The sequence below is a fragment of the Tachypleus tridentatus genome, chromosome 13, assembly GCF_004210375.1.
Source record: "Tachypleus tridentatus isolate NWPU-2018 chromosome 13, ASM421037v1, whole genome shotgun sequence".
NCBI lineage: Eukaryota > Metazoa > Arthropoda > Merostomata > Xiphosura > Limulidae > Tachypleus > Tachypleus tridentatus.
In genome coordinates, this window is record NC_134837.1 from 120,242,257 (window position 1) to 120,268,080 (window position 25,824).

At 35.4% G+C, this 25,824-nt stretch overlaps 1 protein-coding gene and 1 long non-coding RNA gene across 2 annotated transcripts in view; one reads left to right on the forward strand and one right to left on the reverse strand.

Annotated features, from left to right (window-relative positions):
- Positions 1-6,512: 6,512 nt before the first annotated feature.
- The window catches only part of LOC143240370 (uncharacterized), a 39,248-nt gene continuing 19,936 nt past the window's right edge, over positions 6,513-25,824 (reverse strand). The window contains exons 2-4 of the long non-coding RNA XR_013021732.1: positions 13,240-13,393; positions 12,271-12,430; positions 6,513-6,737 (exon numbers count right to left, since the gene is read on the reverse strand). This is a non-coding gene — a long non-coding RNA (uncharacterized LOC143240370). The remainder of the gene's footprint in view (positions 6,738-12,270; positions 12,431-13,239; positions 13,394-25,824) is intronic.
- Positions 20,789-25,824, forward strand: part of LOC143240361 (RNA-binding protein 38-like) — a 56,910-nt gene continuing 51,874 nt past the window's right edge. Inside the window, exon 1 of the mRNA XM_076482677.1 lies at positions 20,789-21,340. Within this exon, the coding sequence (XP_076338792.1) occupies positions 21,128-21,340 (213 nt within the window). The 5' untranslated portion in view covers positions 20,789-21,127. The remainder of the gene's footprint in view (positions 21,341-25,824) is intronic.

The window sequence follows — 25,824 nt, forward strand, 5'->3', positions numbered from 1 at the left end:
TAATTTTGCGCAAAGCTATGCGAGGGATATCTGCGTTAGCCGTCCCTAATTTTGCAGTGTAAGACTTGAGGGAAGGTAGTGAGTGATCACTACCCATCGCCTAACATATCAGGTTCATTTTAAAATAATTTTCAACAAGTTGTTCTTTTTGTGGTTTATTTAAAATGACCTAATTGGTGGAATATTGAACAACAAGCTATTCTTCTTGCTGTGATGGTTAAGACGCTCGACTCGCAACCTGGTGGTCGCAGGTTCGATTCCCCATTCCAACAAACATGCTCGCAAATATGGAGACGTTATAAGTGACGGTCAATCCCCCTATTCGTTGATAAAAGAGTAGCCCAAGAGTTGGCTATGGATGGTGATAATTAGCTGCTTTCCCTCTAGTCTTACACTGCTAAATTAGGGACGGCTAGAGAAGATAACCCTCATGTAGCTTTTCGCGAAAATCGAAACAAAAACAAATCTTCTGGTACTTCTTCAACTGCCACTAGGTGCTGTGTGGCTCATTTCATTCGCAAAATTGATATAAAATCTAGAAAAAAAATGCACGAAATATTACCTTATCTAAAAGTTAAGAAGGGGAAGACCCCAGGGAACCGGCTTTTTAAATGGGCTCGGGAGAATTATATAGATACATTTAAGAAAAAATGGAAATGAAAATTTGAAACAAAAAATAAATACTAATTTCCTGCTGTTATTAATAGGATAAAAGAAAATGTGTCTTAAGAGTCATCAGAGCTTATTGACTATATCACAATTATAAGTTGGCAGAACTGGCTACTAAATAATTGAGCGTTTTATAAGTTAAAAACAAAAGATGAAGGATGGCATTTTAGCTAAGAATTTTTTAAAACCATATATAGGTTCATACTAGAACAGGCACAATACCCGTGTTTGTTACGATAAATAGGCATGGGTCTTTTTTTTTTTTTTTTTTTGCAAAATATACTTAATCAACCCAACAATTTTAAAATTTTGGAGACACATATGAGAAATAGAAAAATAACTTTTAATATATAATACTCGACCATTGTAAACTGTAAACATTAGAATACCAACAGAATAAATACTTGTTTTCTTAGCGATCCTCAAATTTCCTACTTCTTTTAGTACCGTTCATTACCGCTAGGGTCCACACATATTGCATCATAATAAGTAGTTGTTACGGTATGAATACATTTTACAAACTGTCAAAACATGGTTATTATACACTTTATTTGCGCATCATGCTCAGAATAAAAGTAAAACATCGGAACGAAGCTCTTAACACATTACGTATAGGACTATAGCAAAGAAACAAAGTCCTGAGAGACACTGGGTTGGATAAAATTGTAATTCTGTCTCAATCTAAGAGTTTGGTTGCCAAAAACATCCACGAAATGTTATAATTAACAAAGTAAAAAAAAGTACTATGTATTATTAAACAGAAATGGACTTGGAGCTACTCTTTCTGATGTAGGCCCGGCATGGCCAGGTGGTTAAAGCACTCGAATCATAATCTGAGGACCGCAGGTTCGAATCCCCCCCACACCAAACATGCTCGCCCTTCCAACCGTGGGGGTGGTAATGATTAGCTGCTTTCCCTCTAGTCTTACACTGCAAAAATAGTGAGGCTAGCACAGATAGCCCTCGTGTAGCTTTGCGCGAAATAAAAAAAACAAACAAATAAACTTTCTGATGATATTTGGCGTGACTCCTCTTAAAGATCAACCAGAAATTTGTGCAAACATTGGAGAACATAATGTTACGTGATCTGTTATAAACTCATTTTACTTTCATGCTTTCCAGCTATTACTGCGGGATTCGAAGCATCGTCTAAAGACGTAGAATGGCTTTTAAACAGAGTTTGCTGACGACCTAAAGATGTTTTAATTGTTTAATGATGAACATCGCATTGATTTATTTATTTTCTTTTAAAATGCAACGATATATTCTCTTGTTTATAAATTTAAAGTTTCTTAATTTTATCATCCATGTTAAAAAGTGTTTCTTCCCAAAAAAAATACGTGTCCATATGTGTTTCGTTTTCATGTAACACCAAAACCTAATATTGTTATTTGTGTTAACTTTCATGTTTCTAAATTTTTGAATTTGTGTATAATCTTATATAGACTTTTATTTTTGTAATTATCTAACTCGTTAGATCATAGCTGATAATTAATGGAAACGTTACTGAAGAACAAAACTTAACTCTTTTTGTTGTTGTTTCAGAGGCCGAAAGGAAAACGAGTTTGGTGACATTTTCTGTCAGGCACAGATGAATTCACTGCTTCTGACAGTTGCTTTATCATCTGTCTTACTCACAAGGGTCGTATAAAAGAATCCAGATATATTCCTGCACCCAACCCTTGTTTTTAGCTCTTCTTGACTCCGCTATTTTTTTCACTTCCAATTTTCTTCTTAAAAACGAAGTTTTTATACCAAAACCCAGGAGTAACTATTTGTCTTCTTCCTAAAAAAGGAAAGCACAGGTGCCGAAGACAGTAAGGACAGTTTGGTGAACGATATACAACACTTATGTTATCGACGATCCTCTGGAACCAAGTCAAATCGTCCAAAGAGAGAGTCGTCTGTTTCGCGAGGCCTAACTTGCACTTAGAATCATTATTTTGTTTTCACAAGTTTTTTGGTACATTAAAGATACTGAGACATTCGTTAGACGAAGAAAAAAGCCAAAGAATCACGATAACCAATAGTTTTGTTATTCAAAATATTTAGTTTTAAAATGTGGAGAACAAAGCGGGATAAATTACTTTGCACACGAATTACTTATAAGGAGTAAACGACACTTCTGTAGACGCGTAAGCCGAGAGTGGACAGTGGCTAGTGTGCCAGATAAGGGATATTTCGTGTTCTGTTTTCTGCCTTTAAAAGAAAAAAAAGAAAAAGAAAATAGAGATTAACATTTGGAATTTTAGTGTCGTGGATGTATGGTAATCCACATGAAGTATATACTATAAGAAAGACTATATAAAAAAATATAGTTCGGCCAGTCTATAGAAAAATCACTCATACTGGACTTTACATTCCCTGGAATTTGGCACTTTAATTAATACAAAAACTCAACATAGTATAAAACCTAATAAACACAGCTACAAAACTCTGCTCATCTGACAACCTTAATGATGACGTCAATCAATTAAAACACGACTTCGTCAACGTAAAGATACTTTCTACAAAACCGTCGAGAGAATTATACATGGAAACCACAACCAACGGTTCAGTTGCTTTAACACAAAAGTTAGTTATTCACTTTCTACAATCTCAGCTCAAATTTCTCTTTATGTCAGTCCCACAACAAGAGTGCCAAAATTATCTCGAAAACAAACAGGAAGATGGATAAAAAGAGCATATTCTTACCAGTATTTTTTCTTGGTTATTTTAAGTTTCTGACTGCGTATATTTTTCTCCAATAATTTCACGCACGAGTAATAAAATAAGAATAATATAACGGAAATTTATCTGATATTAGGTATATCGGCAAAACCCAACAACAACAATGTATATATCAAGAGCTATATTATGCATCAAAGTTATTTTTTATTTTTAGTCTATTGATTAAACTGTATTTCTGTGAACGTATAAATACTTCTTTCACTTCGATATACGACCAGCCATGGTCAGGTGGTTAAGGCAATCGACTCCTAATCTGAAAGTCGCGGGTTCAAATCCTCGTCACACCAAACATGCTCGACCTTTCAACCGTGGGGGCGTTGTAATTTTATGTTCGTTGGTAAAAGAGTAGCCCAAGAGTTGGTAGTGGGTGGTGATGACCTACACAACTAAATTAGGGACGGCTAGCGCAGATAGTCCATGAGTAACTTTGCGCGACATTCAAAACAACCAAACCACTTCAGTTTAGGGCAACAGCACTTATATTCCTATTATCTTTTTAATTAAAACTGAGTGACAAAAATATTAACTCCGCTCAAATGACTTTGAAAACGAAAAAATACAAAAAACCTTTAAAAAAGCACTACAAGTACAAGGTAATCTTGGTTGATAATGGCAAATTATTTTAGGAATGACATAAAGAATATACTAGCTAATTTGACCGAAAATTAAAGTCGCAACATTTCTTAACGTGAAAATCAGATATATAAGCAAAAGCTAAAATAATTAGAAGTTTTAACGGTAAAACGTCACTTAAGAAGTTATTTTTAATCTAATACGGAACACGTTTGTTAGTTTTTTATATATATATATATATTAGTTTTCCCTCCTTCTCCTTTTAAACAAATACTCCGCGTCTTTGCTGGATCAGTCGTCTTTAAACTCAGAAAGTGCATCCCGTCACATCCTTACAAACAATGAAAGTAGGCCTAAATACTAAAAGAAGACAAGTTGTTGTACGTTTGGCAGACGATCAAATTTTAGACCTTAACATCGTTAAAAGCTGTTTACTTAATATTCTGTTAATGGTTTAAGAAAATTATTTGAGGAATAAAATTTAGTATCCACGTTATTAAAAATGTCATTGTTTTAATAATATATTTATGTATTTGTAAACTGGGCAGAAAAGGTGCATTTCACGTGGACTAAGTGTCATACATTTACACTATAATTAATTTGTTAAATACTCCTTTTACAGTTAATTCACGCTTGAATAAAGAATATGTTCAAGTGATAACGTTAGCGCGAAATTTATTTTTCATATATTCTTTATTATTTTAATCAAACTATATATATATTTTTATTAGAACTAAAATGTATACTCACTAATGAGAATGGACAGTTGAATATATGTTATAAACTATTTTTTAATTTTTTTAATTTAAGCCTTTGTTAGAGGACGCAGAATGTTTAGATCAAGTAATTTTAGAATGTTAATCCTACAATACGTAGAATGTTCGTGAATATTAATGATTTAGAAGTTCTGCATACAGTTTAGAAGAATACATTATAAATACAGAATCAGTGATGCATTGAGTTTGTTTCAGTTTCTAAAGTGTCAGCCATAAAGTTATCAAATTGTTTTGTGATAGAGATGCCAGTGAAATATTCCGATCAGTGTTAGTTATTTGCATGCACTAAGTTACTCAGTAGTTCAGCCTTGAATTGGTATACGTAAGTTTATTTGTAAGTTATTCGTAATATCAGTAGCAAGTACATTTCTGTTGGAAATGAAAATGTTATTTGCGAACTTAGGTCAACAATTGCGTACAAGTGACAGCAGAATGTGTAATGTTGAAGAAGAAATAAGCTAATTGTTATTGGCTTTCATCAAACAATTTAAAAGAATCCACCCAACGAAACATTACAATACTGCTCAAATTATCTAATTTATAATCAAGGAAGATGTTAGTCATTCTGCAAATGGGGCTCCATAATGATAAGAAAACTTAGAAGTAAATTAAAAGGCATGGCATCGGGGGCTCTTCCATGTGTGGGGCCCCTGGCAATTACCCAGTTTGCCCCAGAGGTAAGATCGCCCGTGCTTATTAACGCATACTTTTGAAATTTTCTCAGCATTATTTATATACGCTTATTAGACGATAAAGACGATTAGTATATAGAATCTGTTATACACTCTAGTGATATATATTTAACTCTCTGCAAGTAACTTAAATTTTAATCTTTATCAAAATTATTCCAATTTTATATATAAAAAGTAAGGAACAAAACAAATGTCCTTACTTCACTGCTAGCCTCAATGCTATCTATCAGTTTATTAACGTCGAGTTTTTTTTACTGCCAGGATATGCTGTTGAGGGCCGTATTTTAAATATTGTAATATCTTGTTCACAAGAGAGCGTTTTTACATCATATAATACTTGAATGAAGTCCAGAAGTTTTTGTTTTTTGTTTTTTTTAATATTAGGCCTTTGTGGAATCTTGAAGCTTCAAGCTGTCTGCAGAAATCTGGTACATTATTGAAATGCCAAACTGCGTTAAATCAATTAACAAGTTCATATCAGTAACAGTTTTAATGATTTAGATATTAGGATTAGTAAATCTGTAAGTTATTGAATTATTTTCTCAGCGTGCTTGTTATCGACTAGCGAGGGGATTTATGCATCTTAGCTGTACATTAGTTTCATAATCTCTGTGTAATTGTTGTTTGTGAAATTAGGCCAACCCCTAAACACAACCCGCAATATATATAAAACCCTCATTCATAATTATTTGCACAACTGGCGTATAGCCAGACAAAAAGAGTATACCCTAATCTCACATTTTGTAGGTAACTGAAATATAAATTTTGTGAAATCAAGCATGATCAACTAAGAGGCAAAAAAGTACATTCAAACATTGGGAACTTACTATGTGAGCCAATCAAAATTAAGACCATTCATTAAATTAACTCGTGGTGTATTCATAGAATAGTTGTTGGTTAAAATCAGTTAGATTAATAACTTCATATATATATCAAAGTCAGTGCGTATTGGTAACACTATTTTCCAACAATGGCTTTTATGTCTTGTCGCTAAGCAACAAAAACATAACCTAATATTGTTGCTAGTCTATGTACTGGAAGTATAAAATGAAATGCGTAGAAAACAAAAGTGGAAACATATTTATTGATTTCTTAAATTAGTCTCCGTTGATTAAAGAGTTTCTCGTTTTTTATTACAAACGTTGGTGATATCTATATACAGGGTAGCCCGTAAGTCCCTTCCCATCCATATATCTTATGTATCCAGGGTGTCGCCAGTATTCTTGCGCTCATGTACCCACGTACTTGTCACAATACGCTCTTCAAATGTAAATAGGCTTACATCGGCCATATTTATCTGAAAAAAAAGAAACAAATTTATAATACATGCGTAATTGAATATAACATAATAACATATAGATGGGTAGGGACGTACGGGCCACCCTGTAGTTTAATTAAGAAACGATTTAAGTTTAAAATAGAGTCGATATTTTTATTTTCATGATAAATTTTAGGTACTTGGTTCTAGGTTAAGTGATCCATTGTCTTTTACTTTAGGCTATACTACCAACACTGGTTACACGACCCCCTTACACTCCCGTCACTAAAATCTTGGTAGACGCAAACAGTAATCGAAATATTCTATCTGCACAAATGCTTTTTTGAATCCTTCTATTTCGAGAAATCGGGCGAGACGTAACGTGATACACAGTGGTATTTGTATAGAGTAGCTTATTACTTAAAAACTATTTAAATGATATTGAAATGTGGAGACATGTTTGTAAAAAATTAAGTTGCTTTTTTATTTTGTTCACACTTATATCTAGAGTTGATAATTATAACCCAGCAAATATAACACAAAACTTCTTGCAAACAGACTAGAATAGACAATAGTCGGAATATAGTTAGCTTTTATTTAAGCACCAAAACTGGACCTGCGCATTTGCTTCTGCAGAAATTGAACGCTCATAATTAGAGTTATCAGCTTATCACTGAGTCTTGGGGGTGGGTGGGTGTGAATAAAAGTAATTTATAACATTTTCTAGTAATGGGTTAAAACATGAAATTATTTCGTTCACTCTTAAACCGTATTGTGTTTATCATTTCTTTACAATAACCTCTTGACGTCAATCGCGCATGACTTAGGGATCCTACAGTTCGGTTATTTATATAACTCTCCACGAGACGGCGTTGGTTGACAAGTCAACACGGCAGACATTGTGCAGAGTCGTGTGAACCTGTGCGCATGTGTAACCATACATATGTATGAAGTTTTAATTATTTACTAATCTGATTCACTTTCTTTTACTTAACTTTTGTTTTCATAGCTATATCACACCTTATACCACGAGCGGGGCAAACACCCTGGGTTTTAACCAGAAATTTCTGCTTACGAGGAAAGTACGTCAGGTTACCATTTACCAGAGAACAAGTGGGATTCACCATAACACTATAACGTCCCCACGGTTGAAAAGGTTTGTTTTATTTTTGTTGTTAATGGGCTGTCTGTTAATGTTGTAAGCCTTCAGAGTTATGACTGAACTACTGTGTGTTGGGGGGGGGGGAATAAAATGGCGAGTACGTTCGGTACCCGGGTAAAATAAATTGATCCTACCTGTTTTGGGACTTACAGATTTTTTTACTGATAAAGGACGCTTTTTTTTCTATAAGTTTATAGATTCTGATTTAATTTGGGATGTAAAATATACTCTAGATTTCGGAGGTGACTGAAGAAGTAGGATCCTCATTACGGTGGGGATACACCGTCTATCACTCTTAACCTCCGTCTGCCGGTTTCGCATGAATAACAGTTAAATAATAAAAATAACAGAAATATATCTATATCACCCTTCACTGCCTGCACCAATATCTCACATTATAGCCTGTGCAGTGGGGACCATTTCTCTTGGCGCAGCGATTTTGATTTTTCTTTAAAACAAATTAACATTAATTAGGGGTTTGGACTTGCTGTTTTTAACACAGTCCTTCCTTTTGATTTTGTTTTTATTTTACTTAACTGTTCAGTATTAATATTCTTTCTGTGTGTATATATATATATATATACGTGTGTGTGTCATGTTGATTTCTTTGTACACAGTTGAACTACTGGTGTAAATTATGATTCATTTATACAAATATTGACACTTCTAAAGATAATGTCCCCCTCTGATACAGCGGTAAGTCTTCGGATTTACAACTTTAAAAACAGGGTTACGATTCTCTTCGGTAAATTCAGCAGATAGCCTAATGTGGTTTTGCTATAAGAAAAAAAAACACACACACACACTAAAGATAATATGATTAATATCAGCGCCACCTCACTAAGTATGAGTCTTGATTATTATAGAAAATAGTTCTATCTTGACTCATTTATCTACACTCAGACTGCATGGTGACATGTCTGTAGGTCTAAAACTCATTGGTCTTTAAAAGACAGCTTTATTTAGATGGCTTACTTTTAGTCTGTTTGGAAAGTAAGTTGTTAATCCAGAAGAGTGAGGAATGAGCCAGTTTGCTTCATGTGGTGGTTGGTTATGACTAGCTGCCTTCCCTCTAGCCTTACATTGGTTAATTAAGGACGGCTATCTCAGATGACCCTCGTGTAACTTTGCGCGAAATTAAAAAAACAAAACAATTATCAGATACATCTTTCACGCAGGTGTCGCGTGCTCAGGTACTTAACACATGCGGTTTGGCTTGTTATCCAAATATAGTAAATTGACGTCATGACTGTACGTTCGTCCTATTTTCCGTGAAAGTTTCATCCTGTCATTTAACACGATGAGGGGAAAATGTGAAAATTAGAATTTTTTTCCAGATAGTTTCAGAAACATTAAACGTTTTAAAGTGAACGGAACCTTGTTTTACAATTGCGTGTTCAGAGAGACGCCCGTCCCTCAACTGACAGGGTTTCTCATGTGAGACATACCATAATTAACAGCGACTAAAGTACCATATTAAGAAAATTTCGCGAGGAACAAGTGTGATCAGTGCCCCCTTTACTATTGTAATTTTAAGGATTAAAAGTTTTAAACAATTACGTCACTGAACTTGCCGTTCAAACGTTCCACGTGATAGTTCTTGTAAACCAAACAAATAAACACGGTGCTAAACGTTGAAACAGTTTTTCATAGATACATAGCACTTTACCGATCCGTGAAATTTCATGAAAACAAATCGCAGTTGACATGGTATTCGTTTGTACATTTTAGGGTGGTTGTGACCTGACCCCTGGTGTTGAAAATATTGAGAAACCCTGCTGTTATTTGTACCATTTTTTAAAGTGTACAACACAGTTGAACTTAACTATGAAATAAGTGGCAACCGCTTATTAGTGAAACACTTGTAATAACTTGCTGTTATTTGTACCATTTTTTAAAGTGTACAACACAGTTGAACTTAACTATGAAATAAGTGGCAACCGCTTATTAGTGAAACACTTGTAGAAATATATTAATGATCATACATTGTACTCATGAAGCCTAAGTGTAGAGAATGTAGTTTCGCAAATCTACCACGAAATTTAGAATGTGTAAATACCACTACATTTCTTCAAGTGTTGCTCTTTCAGACAGTTGTCGTCCATTTCACAGTCGACTCTGTATGAGTACTTACCAAAACTACCTTTCAAAGAACGTAATTAATTTGTTTCCTGGGCAACGATAAGGAGTTAGAGCTGAATTTACCCTAAAATGTGCCCTGAGCTTTCCCGTAGCCCACGAACAGTGCTTGATGTTACATATGTCCACGAAATATGAAAGTTCAACTTATCAAATATCTGTCTAGCTCACCTCAGCCCACTTATCCAGAAGAAGCTGGCTATGTGCCCATTACGGCTATCGAAACACAGGTTATTGCTGTTTCACTAGAGGACACTTGACATACGTTAAGCTAACATAAATGTAAGGCGAAGTAATGTGAGATGTGTAAACTGGACATAGCTTTCGGTAGTTTCAAAGTGAACGTCAAAGGTCTGAGACTCCCAGATTAACCAGCCACAGCCGTCTCTAATGTATATCTGCTGTCCAGAAGGAGAAGAGTCTGCCAATAACACCCGCCACCTATATAACTACTCTTTACCGAATAGCGGGATTGGTTTTTACTTGGGAGCGTTTTAATGACATAATACAAGCTTAAACCTTGGACTTTCCGAGTGTGGTCCATTACTTAGCATAAAGAGTCGAACATCGAAAAGGTTTTTTTTATTGGCAAATCGCCTTGGTTCCAAGTGGTGTCGATCTCTAACACACCTTATCTTTAGTTGACCATAAATTTAAAATGATATACTAATGAAATTTCTCTTCTTCGAAGACCTGGAAAAGACAAAACTGTTTAATCTCATTTGTAGAAAAAACTTTAAGCCTATTTCTAAAACTGCGAACTATCTGTTAAACAAAGAGTTGTTAAACACAGACACACAGACAGACATTGTGTTTTCTTTTCCTGTTTATTGCCTAATTCCATTTGTTTCGGATTTTCGAGCAAAGGGCTGGTTGTGTATTTTGAACTGGAAGACAAGATAGAGTAAACACGTGCATCCAACACTAAACTCTTGGGGTACTCTAATCACATTCAGTAGTGGGATTTAACCTTTACTTTTATGGACTGCCCTCGAACCCAAGTGCGTTTAAGCGTAGAATTGTGAATAATCAATCCTGTTTGACGCATGGTCTGGGCAGTCGAACGTGTGAACCACACCCGACCTACTTGATTAGGATAATTTTTATATATCAAAAAAAGGAAAATATATATGAACTGTATGTGTTGAAAATTCCTTATATTCCAAGGAGTTCTTTTTTTTACTTTGCATGTACTAATTTCTAGTTAAACAATAACAGAAAATTAAGAGTAAATGATAATATTGCGACAGGGGTGAAAGTTAAATTTATACAGTGGTCGAATCTGCTCAGTATTTCGTATATTCGCAGGTGGTCACAAGAACCACGTGAGCAGGTGCATGGACAGAATAGCGCAAGAAGCACGTGCTTGTGAGTTTGAGTGTTACATGACGGATGTGCACAGGTGCAGTAGTGCGTGACCTCTCACAAACATGCGCGGATGAGTTTTTCTTTTTTCTCTTCCTTTATTTGGATGGCAGGTAGAATACAGAATGGTGGGGTTACAAGATTTCTGTTAAACTTTCCACTGTTCAGGAAATAAAAGGAAAGATAAATGCATGAACTTGTTTACTTGTTTCAGAATTCCGTGCAGAGCTGCCCAAGAGTTATCTCTGCGTAACCATCTTTACACCTGAACCGACAGATAAGAGGGAAGGAAAGCTGCTAGCCAGAAGTACCTATTTTAACTATTGAATGATCGAATGGCGGAGGTTGCTCTGGTGGCAACTGGGCCCGGCATGGGCAAGCGCGTTAAGGCGTGCGACTCGTAATCTGAGGGTCGCGGGTTCACATCCCCGTGGCGCCAAACATGCTCGCCCTTTCAGCTGTGGGGACGTTATAAAGTTACTGTCAATCCCACTATTCGTTGGTAAAAGAGTAGCCCAAGAGTTCGCGGTGGGTGGTGATGACTAGCTGCCTTCCCTCTAGTCTTACACTGCTAAATTAGGGACGGCTAGCACAGATAGCCCTCGAGTAGCTTTGTGCGAAATTCAAAAACAAACTGGTGGCAACGGATAAACCATGTTCCACAGCGTGTCACTGTTAAATATTATATCGATTTATCATTTTTTACAGTAGGGTACCTTCGGTGGATTCAGCAGATAGTCTGACGTGGCTTTACTATAAGAAAAACACACACACCCAGTAGGATCCATAGCCCGACTTTCAGATCGTAAATAAACTAGCCTTAAGCCATTCTGTCTAGCTAAAGTTACATTTGTAAAGAAGTACAGTCAGGTAAAAAGATATATTTATTTCAGATATCAAACTTACCTTCCGCTACCTTTTATGTCTTGTAATATGCAGAAGTAATTTTCTTTTCCAAACTCTTGACCACTGCGAAATGGAACTTTACGTCTATAGCCTTTTCTTATTATATTAACTGCTACCACGGAAGGACAGAGGTATGTTTATAGACTTATCGAAACAACGGCTAACAAAAACCATAAAAATTAATATAATAACAGTTAACAAAGCAGTAGTGAATAATATAACAACGGTTAACAAAGACATAACTAATAATATAACTATTGTTAAGATAGACAAACAATAATATAACAATGGTTAACAAAGGCACAAACAATAATGCAACAACAAATATTTTCTTGTCCCCCCAGGCCAGTGTTGAAACAAATGTTAGGTGATTACAAAGTAAAATATTTTAAATTATTTCTGGAATTTGTTAGTAAAGTTGTAAGTACTTTATAGTAAGATTTGTTTAAGAATATAAAAGAAGAAATAATATCTGATTTGTTTGTCTGCAGTTCTGCCATTTAGTGTTTCTAATGTCCACAGACAAGTAAAAGTTCTTTACCATTAATATATTTATATAATTCCTAGATATAAGTTTATTAATTACATTAAAAATTATTTTATTATCTCTACATAACAATGAGATAATTAAAACTCATATCCTGACAAGCTCTATCATCATTAAAGACGTAGGCTCGAATATTATTTGTTCACAGTTTTAACTTATTCAATAAATTAGTAAAATAAAAGTGTTGGTTTGATCAGCAAAAACCTTTTTTTTTTTTTTTTTAAGCAAGTCTTAGACTTACATTTTTATAGAGGGAGCAATTAAAATAAACGCGTGTATTAAATAGTACACTAGTTGCCCAGTAACAGCACGCTTCAAATGTGGGTAAAACCTAACAATTTCAAGTTTATTGGAATTGGCTCCATCTAGCAAAAAGAAGCGCTTGTCTTGGATATGGCTGTATAGAGTAGTTAGCTACTTACCATTTTACTTACTTCTGGAGGATTTGCGTGCAATCATTAAACACTGTGAAAATTTGAGGTGAAGCGACGAACTTCAACTTGATTCTCTTGTGACTTCGTAACTCGAATTTCACAATCTTTACGTCATAAAGTATTGTTACTTTGAGCAAGGAACCTCCAGAAAAAAAAAAACGTCTTTCAAATGAATAAATAAATTAATTAATATTATAAATAACATAGGTTTTTCTGAATATTCTTTAATTTCTTTTTAGAATTATTTCGATAAATATTTCTAAGTCTCTTTTTTTGTAAAATCAAAAAGAATCATTTACCCAGATGGCATCTGGCTTTAAAATAAACAGTTTTTACGTGTTTTTTTAATGATTCCATTATGCTTCCAAAATGGTTAAGGCGCTTGACTCGTAATCTGAGGATCGTGGGTTCGAATCCCTGTCACACCAAACATGCTTGCCCTTTCAGCCTTGGGGGTGTTATAATGTTATGGTCAATCCCACTATTCGTTAGTAAAAGAGTAGCCCAAGAGTTGGCGGTGGGTGGTGATGACTAGCTGCCTTCCCTCTGGTCTTACACTGATAAATTAGGGACGGCCATTGCAGACAATCCTCGAGTAGCTTTGTGCGAAATAAAACAAAAAGCGTGTAAATCCATTCATATTTTATCCCAACATAAGATTTATGTTAGGGCTAAGGCCAGATCAATGCCAATAAAATCGATTAATTCAACATGACTTAACTGAATGCATACTCAGGAAATTATATAAAAACTTTTATCTATCACATGAACTCCTAATGAAATAAGCCATGAATAGAGTGGAATTTATAAAAGTAATTTGTGAAAACTAAAATTCTAGATTAATTTAGATAACTCCAACACTGACTATTTGTACGTCATCTAGAGAATCCGTTAAGTTTAAAAGCGTGGTGTACGTTTCTTAATTAAAAAAAACAAAAAACTCTATCTACAGCGGGGTTAGAATTTTGGATTTTAGATGTTGAAAATCCACAAACTTACCACAGAACTACCAAGTAGAAGTGAATAATTGAAACTAAGTAATTTTTTTCAGCTGTTTTTTAGGTTGAGTTGAGTAGTTTTTATTTCGATAAATATTTACATATTAAAGTTGCTTATTATATGACAACTATTTACAATAAAGTGGAATACCTATCTATTTACATATCTGTCTGTCTGCCTGTACTTTGTCTGACAGAGATAACCTTTTGTATTTTCTTTTATCATAAGAAATGATTAGTTAATTTAAAGAGATTTCTTCTTTTGTTCTGGTATCATCGAAAGGGGTTTACAGATAAGTAGAATGGCTGGTCTCTGTTCATTGTTCTTCCAGTAACTACAGATAAGTAGAATGGCTGGTCTCTGTTCATTGTTCTTCCAGTAACTACAGGTAAGTAGAATGGCTGGTCTCTGTTCATTGTTCTTCCAGTAACTACAGATAAGTAGAATGGCTGGTCTCTGTTCATAGTTCTTCCAGTAACTACAGATAAGTAGAATGGCTGGTCTCTGTTCATTGTTCTTCCAGTAACTACAGATAAGTAGAATGGCTGGTCTCTGTTCATTTTTCTTTCAGTAACTACAGATAAGTAGAATGGCTGGTCTCTGTTCATTGTTCTTCCAGTAACTACAGATAAGTAGAATGGCTGGTCTCTGTTCATTGTTCTTCCAGTAACTACAGATAAGTAGAATGGCTGGTCTCTGTTCATTGTTCTTCCAGTAACTACAGATAAATAGAATGGCTGGTCTCTGTTCATTGTTCTTCCAGTAACTACAGATAAGTAGAATGGCTGGTCTCTGTTCATTGTTCTTCCAGTAACTACAGATAAGTAGAATGGCTGGTCTCTGTTCATTGTTCTTCCAGTAACTACAGATAAATAGAATGACTGGTCTCTGTTCATTGTTCTTCCAGTAACTACAGATAAATAGAATGACTGGTCTCTGTTCATTTTTCTTCCAGTAATTACAGATAACTAGGATGATTGTTCTTTGTTGATTGTTATTCTAGTGATTATAGGTAAGTAAATGGCTATTGATTTCTTTAGACCAATCGCGACGTGAGAGTCTTATCGATTATTCTAAAACCCAAATAGGATAATAAAAAAAAAACGTTCATTGTGGTAAACGAAAAAAATAATTTGATCAAAGTAAAGGGTTTTTTCCCCCGATTTGTAAAAAATCTTTACATGCTGAAAAAACATTAACATTATTTTTAAAATTTGTTGTAGTGTCAATAAAACGATTTTACAGGTTCCATGGTAATTTGTAACTGGAGGCTTGATTACATTATGAGATCATCGTAAAGATTAATTACGTTTAAAGTTTGTAAACAATGGTTCTTGGTGATACAGGACAATAATAGTAGGATGTGATTCCTCAGAAGATGTGCGCTCAAAGGATTTGTCACACTAATTTGTCAGTCTTTTAAATGTGTTGAAATATTTATTTTTTAGCTACGGCAAAATGACTCATTAAATAGTCCCGAGTTTTTTTTTAAAGTAGAAACTTTAAGCTCGTAGCTTTTTCATCTATTGACCGATTTGAGGTCTAATTACAGTTTTGGACCCAGGAAGTTAAACTCTTTCGGTTAATGTATTTGACCACGCTCAAGGTCTCATCGATTAACTTATTCTAATCTTTCCTAAAAGTATTTCAGTTTGAGGGTATGCTGGTAGATATCCTGATGAATAAAAAAACTGAATCAGACAAACGCGCGCGCCCCACGCTTGGTATTGTTCGCGTACAAAAATATAGCTATTAAATGTATCGTAGATTGATATACTCTGATCCTGCCTAAAATAATCTCAAGTGCCGCAGCTATTGAGGATTTTCTGTTGTTTTTGCTTGTCATTAAGAACAAAATCAGAGAAATGGATATGTGTGCTCTGCTTATTGCATGTATCGAAAACCGAATTTTAGCGATACAAACTGGGAGATTTACCACTTAGTCACTGGGAGGGGGCTTCTGAAATGCAATTAAACCAAGTATTAAATCTGTCTTATATATACTAGCGTCTAAATTGGTCGGTATACATACCCTTGAGGGTGGGGGGTAGCTTGATGTTTCCAGTAATCAAGGGCAGTACCCGGATGTTCTATATACTTGTTCTATAATTATAGATACGATACAGCTAAAGACATGCGTATAATACATTTTGAAACATGGTGCTATTTTTTTTTCTTTTTTTAGACTATATATCATGCCACCACACCCTCCACCCTCATTACTAGACACATGCATTGTATAGAACGGTGATGATTATGTTGGGTTTTATAGCTGTGGTTTGGAAGCTATCGATCTGGGCTCGAACCCGTGCAGCACCAGAAAATATTACACCCTAAGTTTTTATACGTGGGATACCAAGGATGCTGTGTTTATTTCCATTTATAAAACAATTACATAATAATTCATTTTACAACGTGCCTGTAAGTCATGGAGTCCGTGGAGCAAAGCTACAAGCGGGGGGGGGGCTAATTCATGGAGTCCATGGAGCAAAGCTACAAGGGGGACTGTGACCACTGTTGTTAATATTCTATAGCCCCCTACCCACATACCAAGAAGTTAAGAGAAAGGCAAAAATAAATGGGCAAAGCTCGAAGTATGGAACTTACAGCTTCGAATTTTAATAAAACGCTCAGGATATTTGTTAAAATTTAAACTTAACTATTTGAAAATAGGTTTTAAAATATACATGGTCGAGGAATGTGATGTACTTGATTAAAACATCGGCACTGGCTCGTGTTTCCTTCTTGTTTTTCTTTTGAAATTCGCACAAAGCCACATCTGGGTTTTCTGCTCTGATTTTAAGCTGATAGACTGGACAAAAAATGGGTTAGTCAGTAGATTTCTTATATACTTTGTGGTAACGGGTCATAAACCCTCTGGTTCACTAACCAGCACGTTAAAACCGTATTTCATGCACGGTAAAGACTGACACAGGGGTTTGATTTCTTTGTTGTTTTAATTCTCATACGCATGAAGTTAAAACCCAAAGACTATTTATAAACATGAGTTGTATGTTATTAGAGCCTTGGGTGCGTTTTACGTGTTACAGTCAAATATCGTCATTCGATTAGGCTTACCCAAAAGTTAAAGGTGAGTACCAGCAGAAATTTTCCTTTTGTATATTTATACGAATGCCCTACCTCTCAAAAAAAAAAAGAAGAAAAAAAGAATGCATGAGAGCGTTTATAGAAACACGGTGCAAACAGTGCAGGAGATAAAGAAACTTTAAATAATTTGTTCGTTTGTTATATAGCACGAAGTTAACCTATGAACTATCTGTGCTCTGTTCACCATGGGTACTTAAACATGATTTTAGGCATTATAGTAATCTGGCTGATTTATCGTTGAGCCACAAAAAAGAACTTTTGAAGTTTGGTTTGTTTTAAATTTTGCACAAAGCTACACGAGGGCTATCTGCGCTAACTGTCCCTAATTCAGCAGTGTAAGACTAGAGGGAAGGCAGCTGGTTATCACCACCCGCCGCAAACTCTTGGGCTACTCTTTTACCAACGAATAGTGGGATTGACCTCACATTATAACGTTCACGGTTGAAAGGGCGAGCATGTTTGGTGTAAGAGGGATTCGAACCCGCGAAACTTTTGAGGGACAAAGAATAATTTTGTGTTTGGAACGAATTTGTACTGATTTTGGAAAACCAAATTAAATTTCAATATTAATATATACCTAAGCTGGCTTTATGGTAAATCCAGATGGACATACCGAATGGTCTAAAGTTCAGTTACAAAATGTATGGGTACATTTTGTTGGCATGGATGGAACTTAAGATGGCATAAAAATAACATCTTCCACTTAATCCGTTAATCTAAAAGAAGAAAGATAATTTTATTTTGATTATTATGTTATTTTCTTAGTCAGTGGACTATCTGCACCCTGTCCACTGCAAATATTTGTACTTAGAATATTAGCGTTTTAAGTCCGAGAGCAAACAACTAACCCACCGATAGACTGAACTAATTAATCGTTATACTTAATTTTAATACATCTGTGTTTGAAAACCTACGTTGTTTTTAATTATTTTTCTATGAACCAAAGTTTATTAAGTATTATATTTTTCTATGAACCATTGATATTTTCGAAATATCAAAAATATATATTTTATTAATAATAAGATTTTACTCGTTATAGTTAATTTGAACTTTTACGCATGCATGAGATGTTTTTTTGTTGTTGTTTGAAATTAAGCACAAAGCTACACAATGGGTTATGTGTGCTCTGCCCACCACGGGTATCGAAACCCGGTTTTTAGCGTTGTAAGTTCACAGACACTGAACCACTGGGAGCAGATGTTTTTGTATTTTTTATTTAAATATTAAACGCCATCTGATGGTTGATAAAACAACTATTTTGGTGCCACACACTCAGCTATTTAGTAAATTAAAAGCGCGTTGTAATGTCTTTGAATAAACATATCTTTATTGTGTCTCTTTTAAACGTAATTCTTATAGTTAGCTACAAATTTACTTTTCTATAATAATATTTTTTTCAGAAGAACTTGTTATGTATAGGTAAACGTGAAATAAACAACTGTAACAATGTGGTGTAACAGTTATTACAGAAAGTTAAGTACGTTGTATTAATTGAAGATGTAAATTAGGTGGTCGTGTGACAGCCACAGTCGATTTAAAGTCGTGAATTAAACTGAATGTAACACGACTACGTTGTGACAGTTTAGAGTTTTGTAGGTAATGCGATGCCACCGAAGAGAGATACCTTTTTGGAAACATATGTAAACGTCATAGAAACATGTTAAAGTTAAGGATTTAGAATTTTCAAGACTGGAATAATACTTGTACTTGATGGCAGAGGAGATAAAAGGAAAATGGATCATCTTGATGAACCAGGATTATTCACAAAGCTACAACAAGGCATACTCAGCTTTGTAACAGGTAGGAATGCATATACACAAAGATCAATGGTAAAAGTCATCCACATGCTCCAGACAACAATATAAAACAGAATAATGAATGATCTGCATCTGATGAAGCGACACAAATCACATCTAAAGAAGTTGCTTCCATATGTTATTGATTCAACCGTCAAATACCTCAAGCAGTTGAAGGAAGAAATGGGTGTTAATGCAATTCCATACAACCGTATGTAAGTAGATATGGAAAGTAGTAGGGTTAGAATATTAATTTGCCTTTAAGTACTGGTGGGCTTTCTGTGCTAACCGTCCTTAATTTGGCAGTGATAGACTAGAAGGAAGGTAGCTAGTCAACATCACCCACCGCCAACTCTTGGGTTACTCTTTTACCAATGAATAGTATAATTGACCGTCACTTATGACATTCTCGTGGCTAAAAGGGCGAACATGTTTGGTGAAGGGGATTCGAACCCTAACCAACAGCCTGTGATAGACCGCCCTGGATGATAAATATAATTAAAATTATATACACATTTTTACGGTGATCATTAAGATAGCATGTTATTAGCAACTTAAAACTGTGAGCAATTATACAGAGGTTCCCACTCGACCCACTGAAGAGCCCTACGACCAACAAACATCCACCAGGTTACGTGTACATCTAGACGTTTTACCTTCTTATAAAGATTGGAAGGTATTGTTTCATGAGATGAAGAAATGTTTTTATTTTACTCTTAGTTAAAAGACAACTCTCGAAGAACGGTAACTTCTCCTTCCACAGTTGAGCACGAGCCTCGAGTTGCTCGTGAATTAGACAGAATTGGGCAATTCTTAAATTGATGCTCCACATGTATTCTCCGGGGTGTTCTTCTACCACCATTTGTTATGAACTGAATTAGAAAAATAGATGTGTGTGCTCTGTCTCATTGCAGGTATCGAAAACCGAATTTTATTGTTATAACCTGGGAGATTTACTGCTGAGTCACTGGGGGGTTGAGTTTTGAAATGCAATTAAATCAAGTTTTAAATCTATTCCACAAATTTAGTCTGAAAAAAAGTGCTCATATATATTCTGTTGGGGGAGAAGAACACTTTAACGTTTCCGGTAAGGCGTGCGACTTGTAATCCGAGGGTCGCGGGTTTGCATCTCCGTCGCGCCAAACATGCTCGCCCTTTCAGCCGTGGGGGCGTTATAAAGTTACGGTCAATCCCACTATTCCTTGGTAAAAGAGTAGCCCAAGAGTTCGCGGTGGATGGTGATGACTAGCTGCCTTCCCTCTAGTCTTACACTGCAAAATTAGGGACGGCTAGCACAGATAGCCCTTGAGTATCTTTGTGCGAAATTCAAAAACAAACAAAACGTTTCCGGTAAACAAGGGCAGTACCCGGATGTGATACGTACTCGCTCTATAATGACAGAGACCCAAATTTTATGAAAATCCAAAATATTTAGTCTTGGTATCGTGAACGTTAAAGATTGACGTCACCAAACACATAAGTCACACTCAAATATTTCAATTGGAATCTGTTTTTAAGAAATTGTTCTCCATGAGTATGGAAATCGCTGCTGATACTTTCAACACGAATAGTTGTGTAGAAAATGTGGGCTGTGAGGGCGGAGCTATGAAAGCTCTCGTAGTCTGTCTACTTTAAAACCGAGGGTGCGCGGCAGTCGTCGAGCTGTGCCAGAAACCGTGCAGTTAGAGCAAGTTCGATAGTGAACTGAGTTTCAGTCGTTCATCGTCCTCGTGGGTAGTTCGTTATACTTTCTTTGTCATTGCAGTCGATTGTTGGTGAACTTTGATCTCGTCATTGGAGTGGGTTAGTCGTGGCAATGATCGCGTGTTTCTGAACAGAAGCAGCAACGAGAACAAAAGAAACAAATCAAAGCTATCTTAAAGTTGTTTTCTACAAAACTTAAAATTCATTTAATTAAAAGAAAGTCAGTTTTTGATAACTCATCTGTTTGTTGTAACTGTACCAGTGCCATCATGTCCGAAAGTTATGTTCCACTTCACCCCCATCTTCCAGTTTCTTCTGGGATCCAACAGAGGGATACCACCTTCACCAAGATCTTCGTGGGGGGTCTTCCTTACCACACCACGGATAAATCTCTTCGACAGTTTTTCGAAGGATTCGGTGACATTGAAGAGGCTGTCGTAATTACAGACAGACAGACAGGCAAGAGTCGAGGCTATGGATTCGTAAGTGGCAAAAATTTCTTATAGAAAATTGACTTTTGTAAGTTTTTTTGGTTTTGTCTTGTTGTTAGTTTTAGTGATTTATATACGTCGTAGTAATCATTCCTTTAAATAAAAGCTTTCATTTTTGCGCCAAATGGATTATTTCATATTATCTTTAGCCTTTTAAGTGGAAAAAAAAGACCGTTTGAATAATTTTTAATAATAGTTTATTATTTACATAGTAAATTATTTATTTATTCCGAACAGCCACCAGTTGCTACATTTAGCACGACTGGTACTAATACGCCTAAGGATGCTGGTATTAACCCTAGTTTATGTTCTTCGTATTACTAGTACTATCAGGTTTAAGGATGCGAATATTAACTCTAGATTTGTCTTTTAATATCATTAACCCTAAAAGGCCTAACAATGCTCGTATTAACTCCAGTTTTGCTATACACTCACCTCATTTTTTTTTCATTATGAATCAAACAAACAATAATATGCGCACATAAATGTGCGCACACACACACACATTGTCGTACTGTTTCGCCATTAACATTTTTGAAAGTATTATGCGCGGAACGTTGATCTTTGCATTCTAGGGTAGCATGATATTTACTTCTTAGCTGAGTTGGTAAATATGTTTGTATATTTCTTTGTTTTATTATGTTTTAAAATGCAGTGGAATTTTCAGGATTATGTGGGGAGGGTCGAAACCTACTTTTAACTTCGAAGTATGTAATTGCAGATAGTTTGCCATAATTCAAAGTGCTGTTACGGCACCATTACGTCGTTATACGTCATATTCTGTTTTCTTGGTTTTGCTGCTAAATTTAAAGTGTGAAGAAAGTTCGTCTCTTTTTTTTTTTTTTTACCCTCCTCCCCCTTACGTAATAGTTTACATAGAGTAGCGTACATGGGTTATTGATTGAAAGTATCGGGTCAAGAATATTTTTCTATGTGCTACTCCCTAACATAAACATAAACCACACTCAGTGAAATAATACTCCGGCCCTTTGGGAAAGGTGAGAGTGGGAAATATGGAGTCTTTAACTTCTGACATGTAGATTTACCAAACTACTTTTGCTCCGGCTCTCTCCAACAGGTCATCTACTCGCGAGCTGCAGCTGTGTGACAGGCGTCTTCCTCCGGGCCACAAAGGGTTAGTTTTTAGTAACTCGGAAGGATAGCTTATACGAGCTGGGGCAAGATATTTAAATAATTTTTATTTATCTCGCAAGTAGACTTTTTATGAATTGGGACTAAGTTGAATCGGGAGAGGTTCCTTTGAGCAACTGACCGGGCTTCTCCTTGCATATTTAACCAGAAAAGATATAGTTGCTGGTGTTATCTGATTATACACCCTTTCATGCCACATATACAAGAATAGATCCAGGATGTTTTTGGTAGGGGAATGAAGGGGTTTTTTTCCAACCAGTGCTTGAAATATTTTGAAAAATAAATAGTTTTCCTTGAGATATTTGAAAGTGGAGGGGAACGTTCTACCAAATTTTAAAACATTTAAAGAAAATTAATTTATGAAGCCTGAGGATATCTGTTTGTTACAACATTGGAGAGAAAGTTAAAATATGTTTTGGAAGGAACAAAACCATTTGGTTGTAAAATATCTTGAAAATAAAATTTGCTTTCTTTATTGCACCCAAAGGTATCTTTAATTGGTAGTCAGTCTGGAAAGGGGACGACCCTACTCTTGTAATTAGGTTCATAATGTTCAAAATTCTTGTAGTAGGTAAGTGAATTACTATTTTGTGAGTTGTTGAAAATGGATTGGAGTTGTTGTTTTTTTTAAAGATAAATAATGTTTTTTTATGAAAGTTGAATAACGAAAATACCAATTTTATTATTATTATTATTAATATTATTTCTTCAGATGAACGTAATATGTATCACTTCAGACAAAGGTGGCGGTCTGTAAGTGTTTTTAGTCGCCACTGCAATCTCTATAACACATTGTGGACCTTAAATACAGTTTTGATTAAGTATTATTGATACTAGGAAGGAAAAAGAAAAATGATAAAAAACCAGAGTTCAGTCTAACTTGTCGCACAATATAAGAAGCCAATACAAACTAGAATATCCAATCGCGTCATTTTTCGTTTACAAAAAATCGCGTAATCAAAAATTAAACCTTTTTTTTTTCCTAATTCCAAGCGAAATCCCCCTCTCCTAGTGGCACAGCAGTATCTCTTGGGTCTTGCTACGCTAGAAACAAAGTTTCGATACCCGTGATGAGCAGAGCACAAATAGCCCATTGAGTAGCTATGTGCTTAGTTACAAACAAATCAGGCGAAGAAATAGATTTTTACACTACTTAGTCCACCTTTTGATTTTCCTTCTAGCGAAACACAACCGGATATGTGCAAATACAAGAATAAGAATAATATATAGTACAAATGATTAATGACGGCTACATTGAATCTATTAAATACATATAGACAATCTAAAACGAGTTCTCACGATAAAAAAAAATTACGGCAGTGAAAATAATGATTAATTTGCCAATATTATATTGTTGCCTCGAGCTTGTTTAATGAAGCTATTTATGTCAAAACCGGTGGAGCATAGATTAAAAAAGCAGCTGTGTGTGTGTGTGTGTGTGTGTGTGTGTGTGGAGGGGGTGTAACATAAAAGGGAGAATCTAAAATCGCAAAGGAAGATAAGCGCTAAGCAAAGCTAACGTTACCATTTAATACAAATCTGGCTTCCGCCACGGTATAGGAATTACAATATATAATGCATCTACTTTTAATTAATTAGTTTTAATTTATTTTTGTTATTTTATTATAATAATCATTCTATATTCTTAATGTCGTAAATATATTTGGGACTAACCTTAGCCTAATGGGTTGGTCGAACCTCGTAAGGCGTTATTGGATTTACGGCCGAAAATGTCGTTAATAGCAAGGGCACCCAACTGACGAAACAATACATAATAATAATTATAAGTGAGATAGTTCTAACATACTGAGAGATATTAAAAACGCAACAACGTGCATACAGTTAAACAATTTTAATATACTAGGTTAAACATAAATTTTGAATGTACATATCATGAAATCATTATTTCTTTACACTACACAATATTCAAATTTGATTAGAAACTGCACACAAACAGTTTAATCAGGATTTCAACGTCCAGAACGCTAAAAATGGGTATGTGATCTATTCGCTGCCAGAAGAACTTGGATCCTGCGTGGCATAGATATCACCAGATTGTCGATCTGCCTCTGGGGGCTGATATCCCACTCAGTCAGAAGTGCTGCACGTAGTTCAGCGAGAGAGCTGGAGGTAGGATCCCGATGACGAATGCGCTGATCCAGAATGTCCCAGAGATGCTCAGTGGGATTCATATTGGGCGAACATGGAGGCCAGTCCAGAACATTCACACTGTTCTCATTCAAACAGTTTGTACACACTCTTGCCGTGTGCGGACGTGCATTGTCATACATGAAGGTTCACCCCAAAGTGTGCGACCCTGGCTGGTGTTGTCTCTGTCATTAGCATCCCGACCCCTTGATCTCTGGTTTCTTGCGTCAGCCGTGGCATCTTTCTTTGTGGTGAAATTAGACTTTTAAAACTCGGCATTTTATAAGCTGAAGGAACAGTGTGTACTGTATACAAAAGTTTTTCCATACTCTCACATTATGTACAACAGCAAGAGATGGGTAAGTTTTGACCGGTTTAAATACTGACGCGTGATCACGCTGATTAAAATGATCTGAACTAGTGAACTGTTTTCAGAGAATACTCATGATTAAAACCCAGGCGTGTTTGCACCGTTATTGCTCAACCTGTATGAAACGACTCATTTTATTACTTGTTGCGTTTTTATTGCCGATCAGTATGTTATACTTGATTAGCTATGCCCATTACTAGGTATATGTTTAAGTTGTAAGCATTGACCAGATGGTAATGTTAATTATCATTGATAAATGTGTTTGTATGTACGTTTTAATTTTTGCTTCAGAAAAACGAATCAACATTTCAAGAAAGCAGTTTTTCTTTCAGAAATTTCGTCCGAGTATGATTACACGACGGCTATCTGTATAAAGCTGTTCCTAATTCTGAACCAATAGACTTAAAAAAAGACAAAGGGGGCGAGTGGTAAAAAAAATAAACAAAAAATCGCCTGCCACTAACTGTTGGGATTTGACAGTCGGTTTTAAATCATATTCATGGCCCCAAAGTGCGGAGCGAGATTGTTTGTTTTTTTGGCGACGGAATGTGAACCATAAATTGTTGGATCCCAAAGCCCGGGATGCTAATTATTATACCACGCCTAATCTATAAAATAAGACATACAGCGGTATATTTTTAATTCAAGAATGGTTACATATAATGAGCATAGTGGATAAAACGCAAACTAAAAACTCGTCCTTTTATATATGTTTCACTTGATTTATTATTCGATTCCCGAAGATAACGGGTTAGGGGAGAGTTGAGGCGGTGGACTACACGTCATCATGTAATATTATATATTG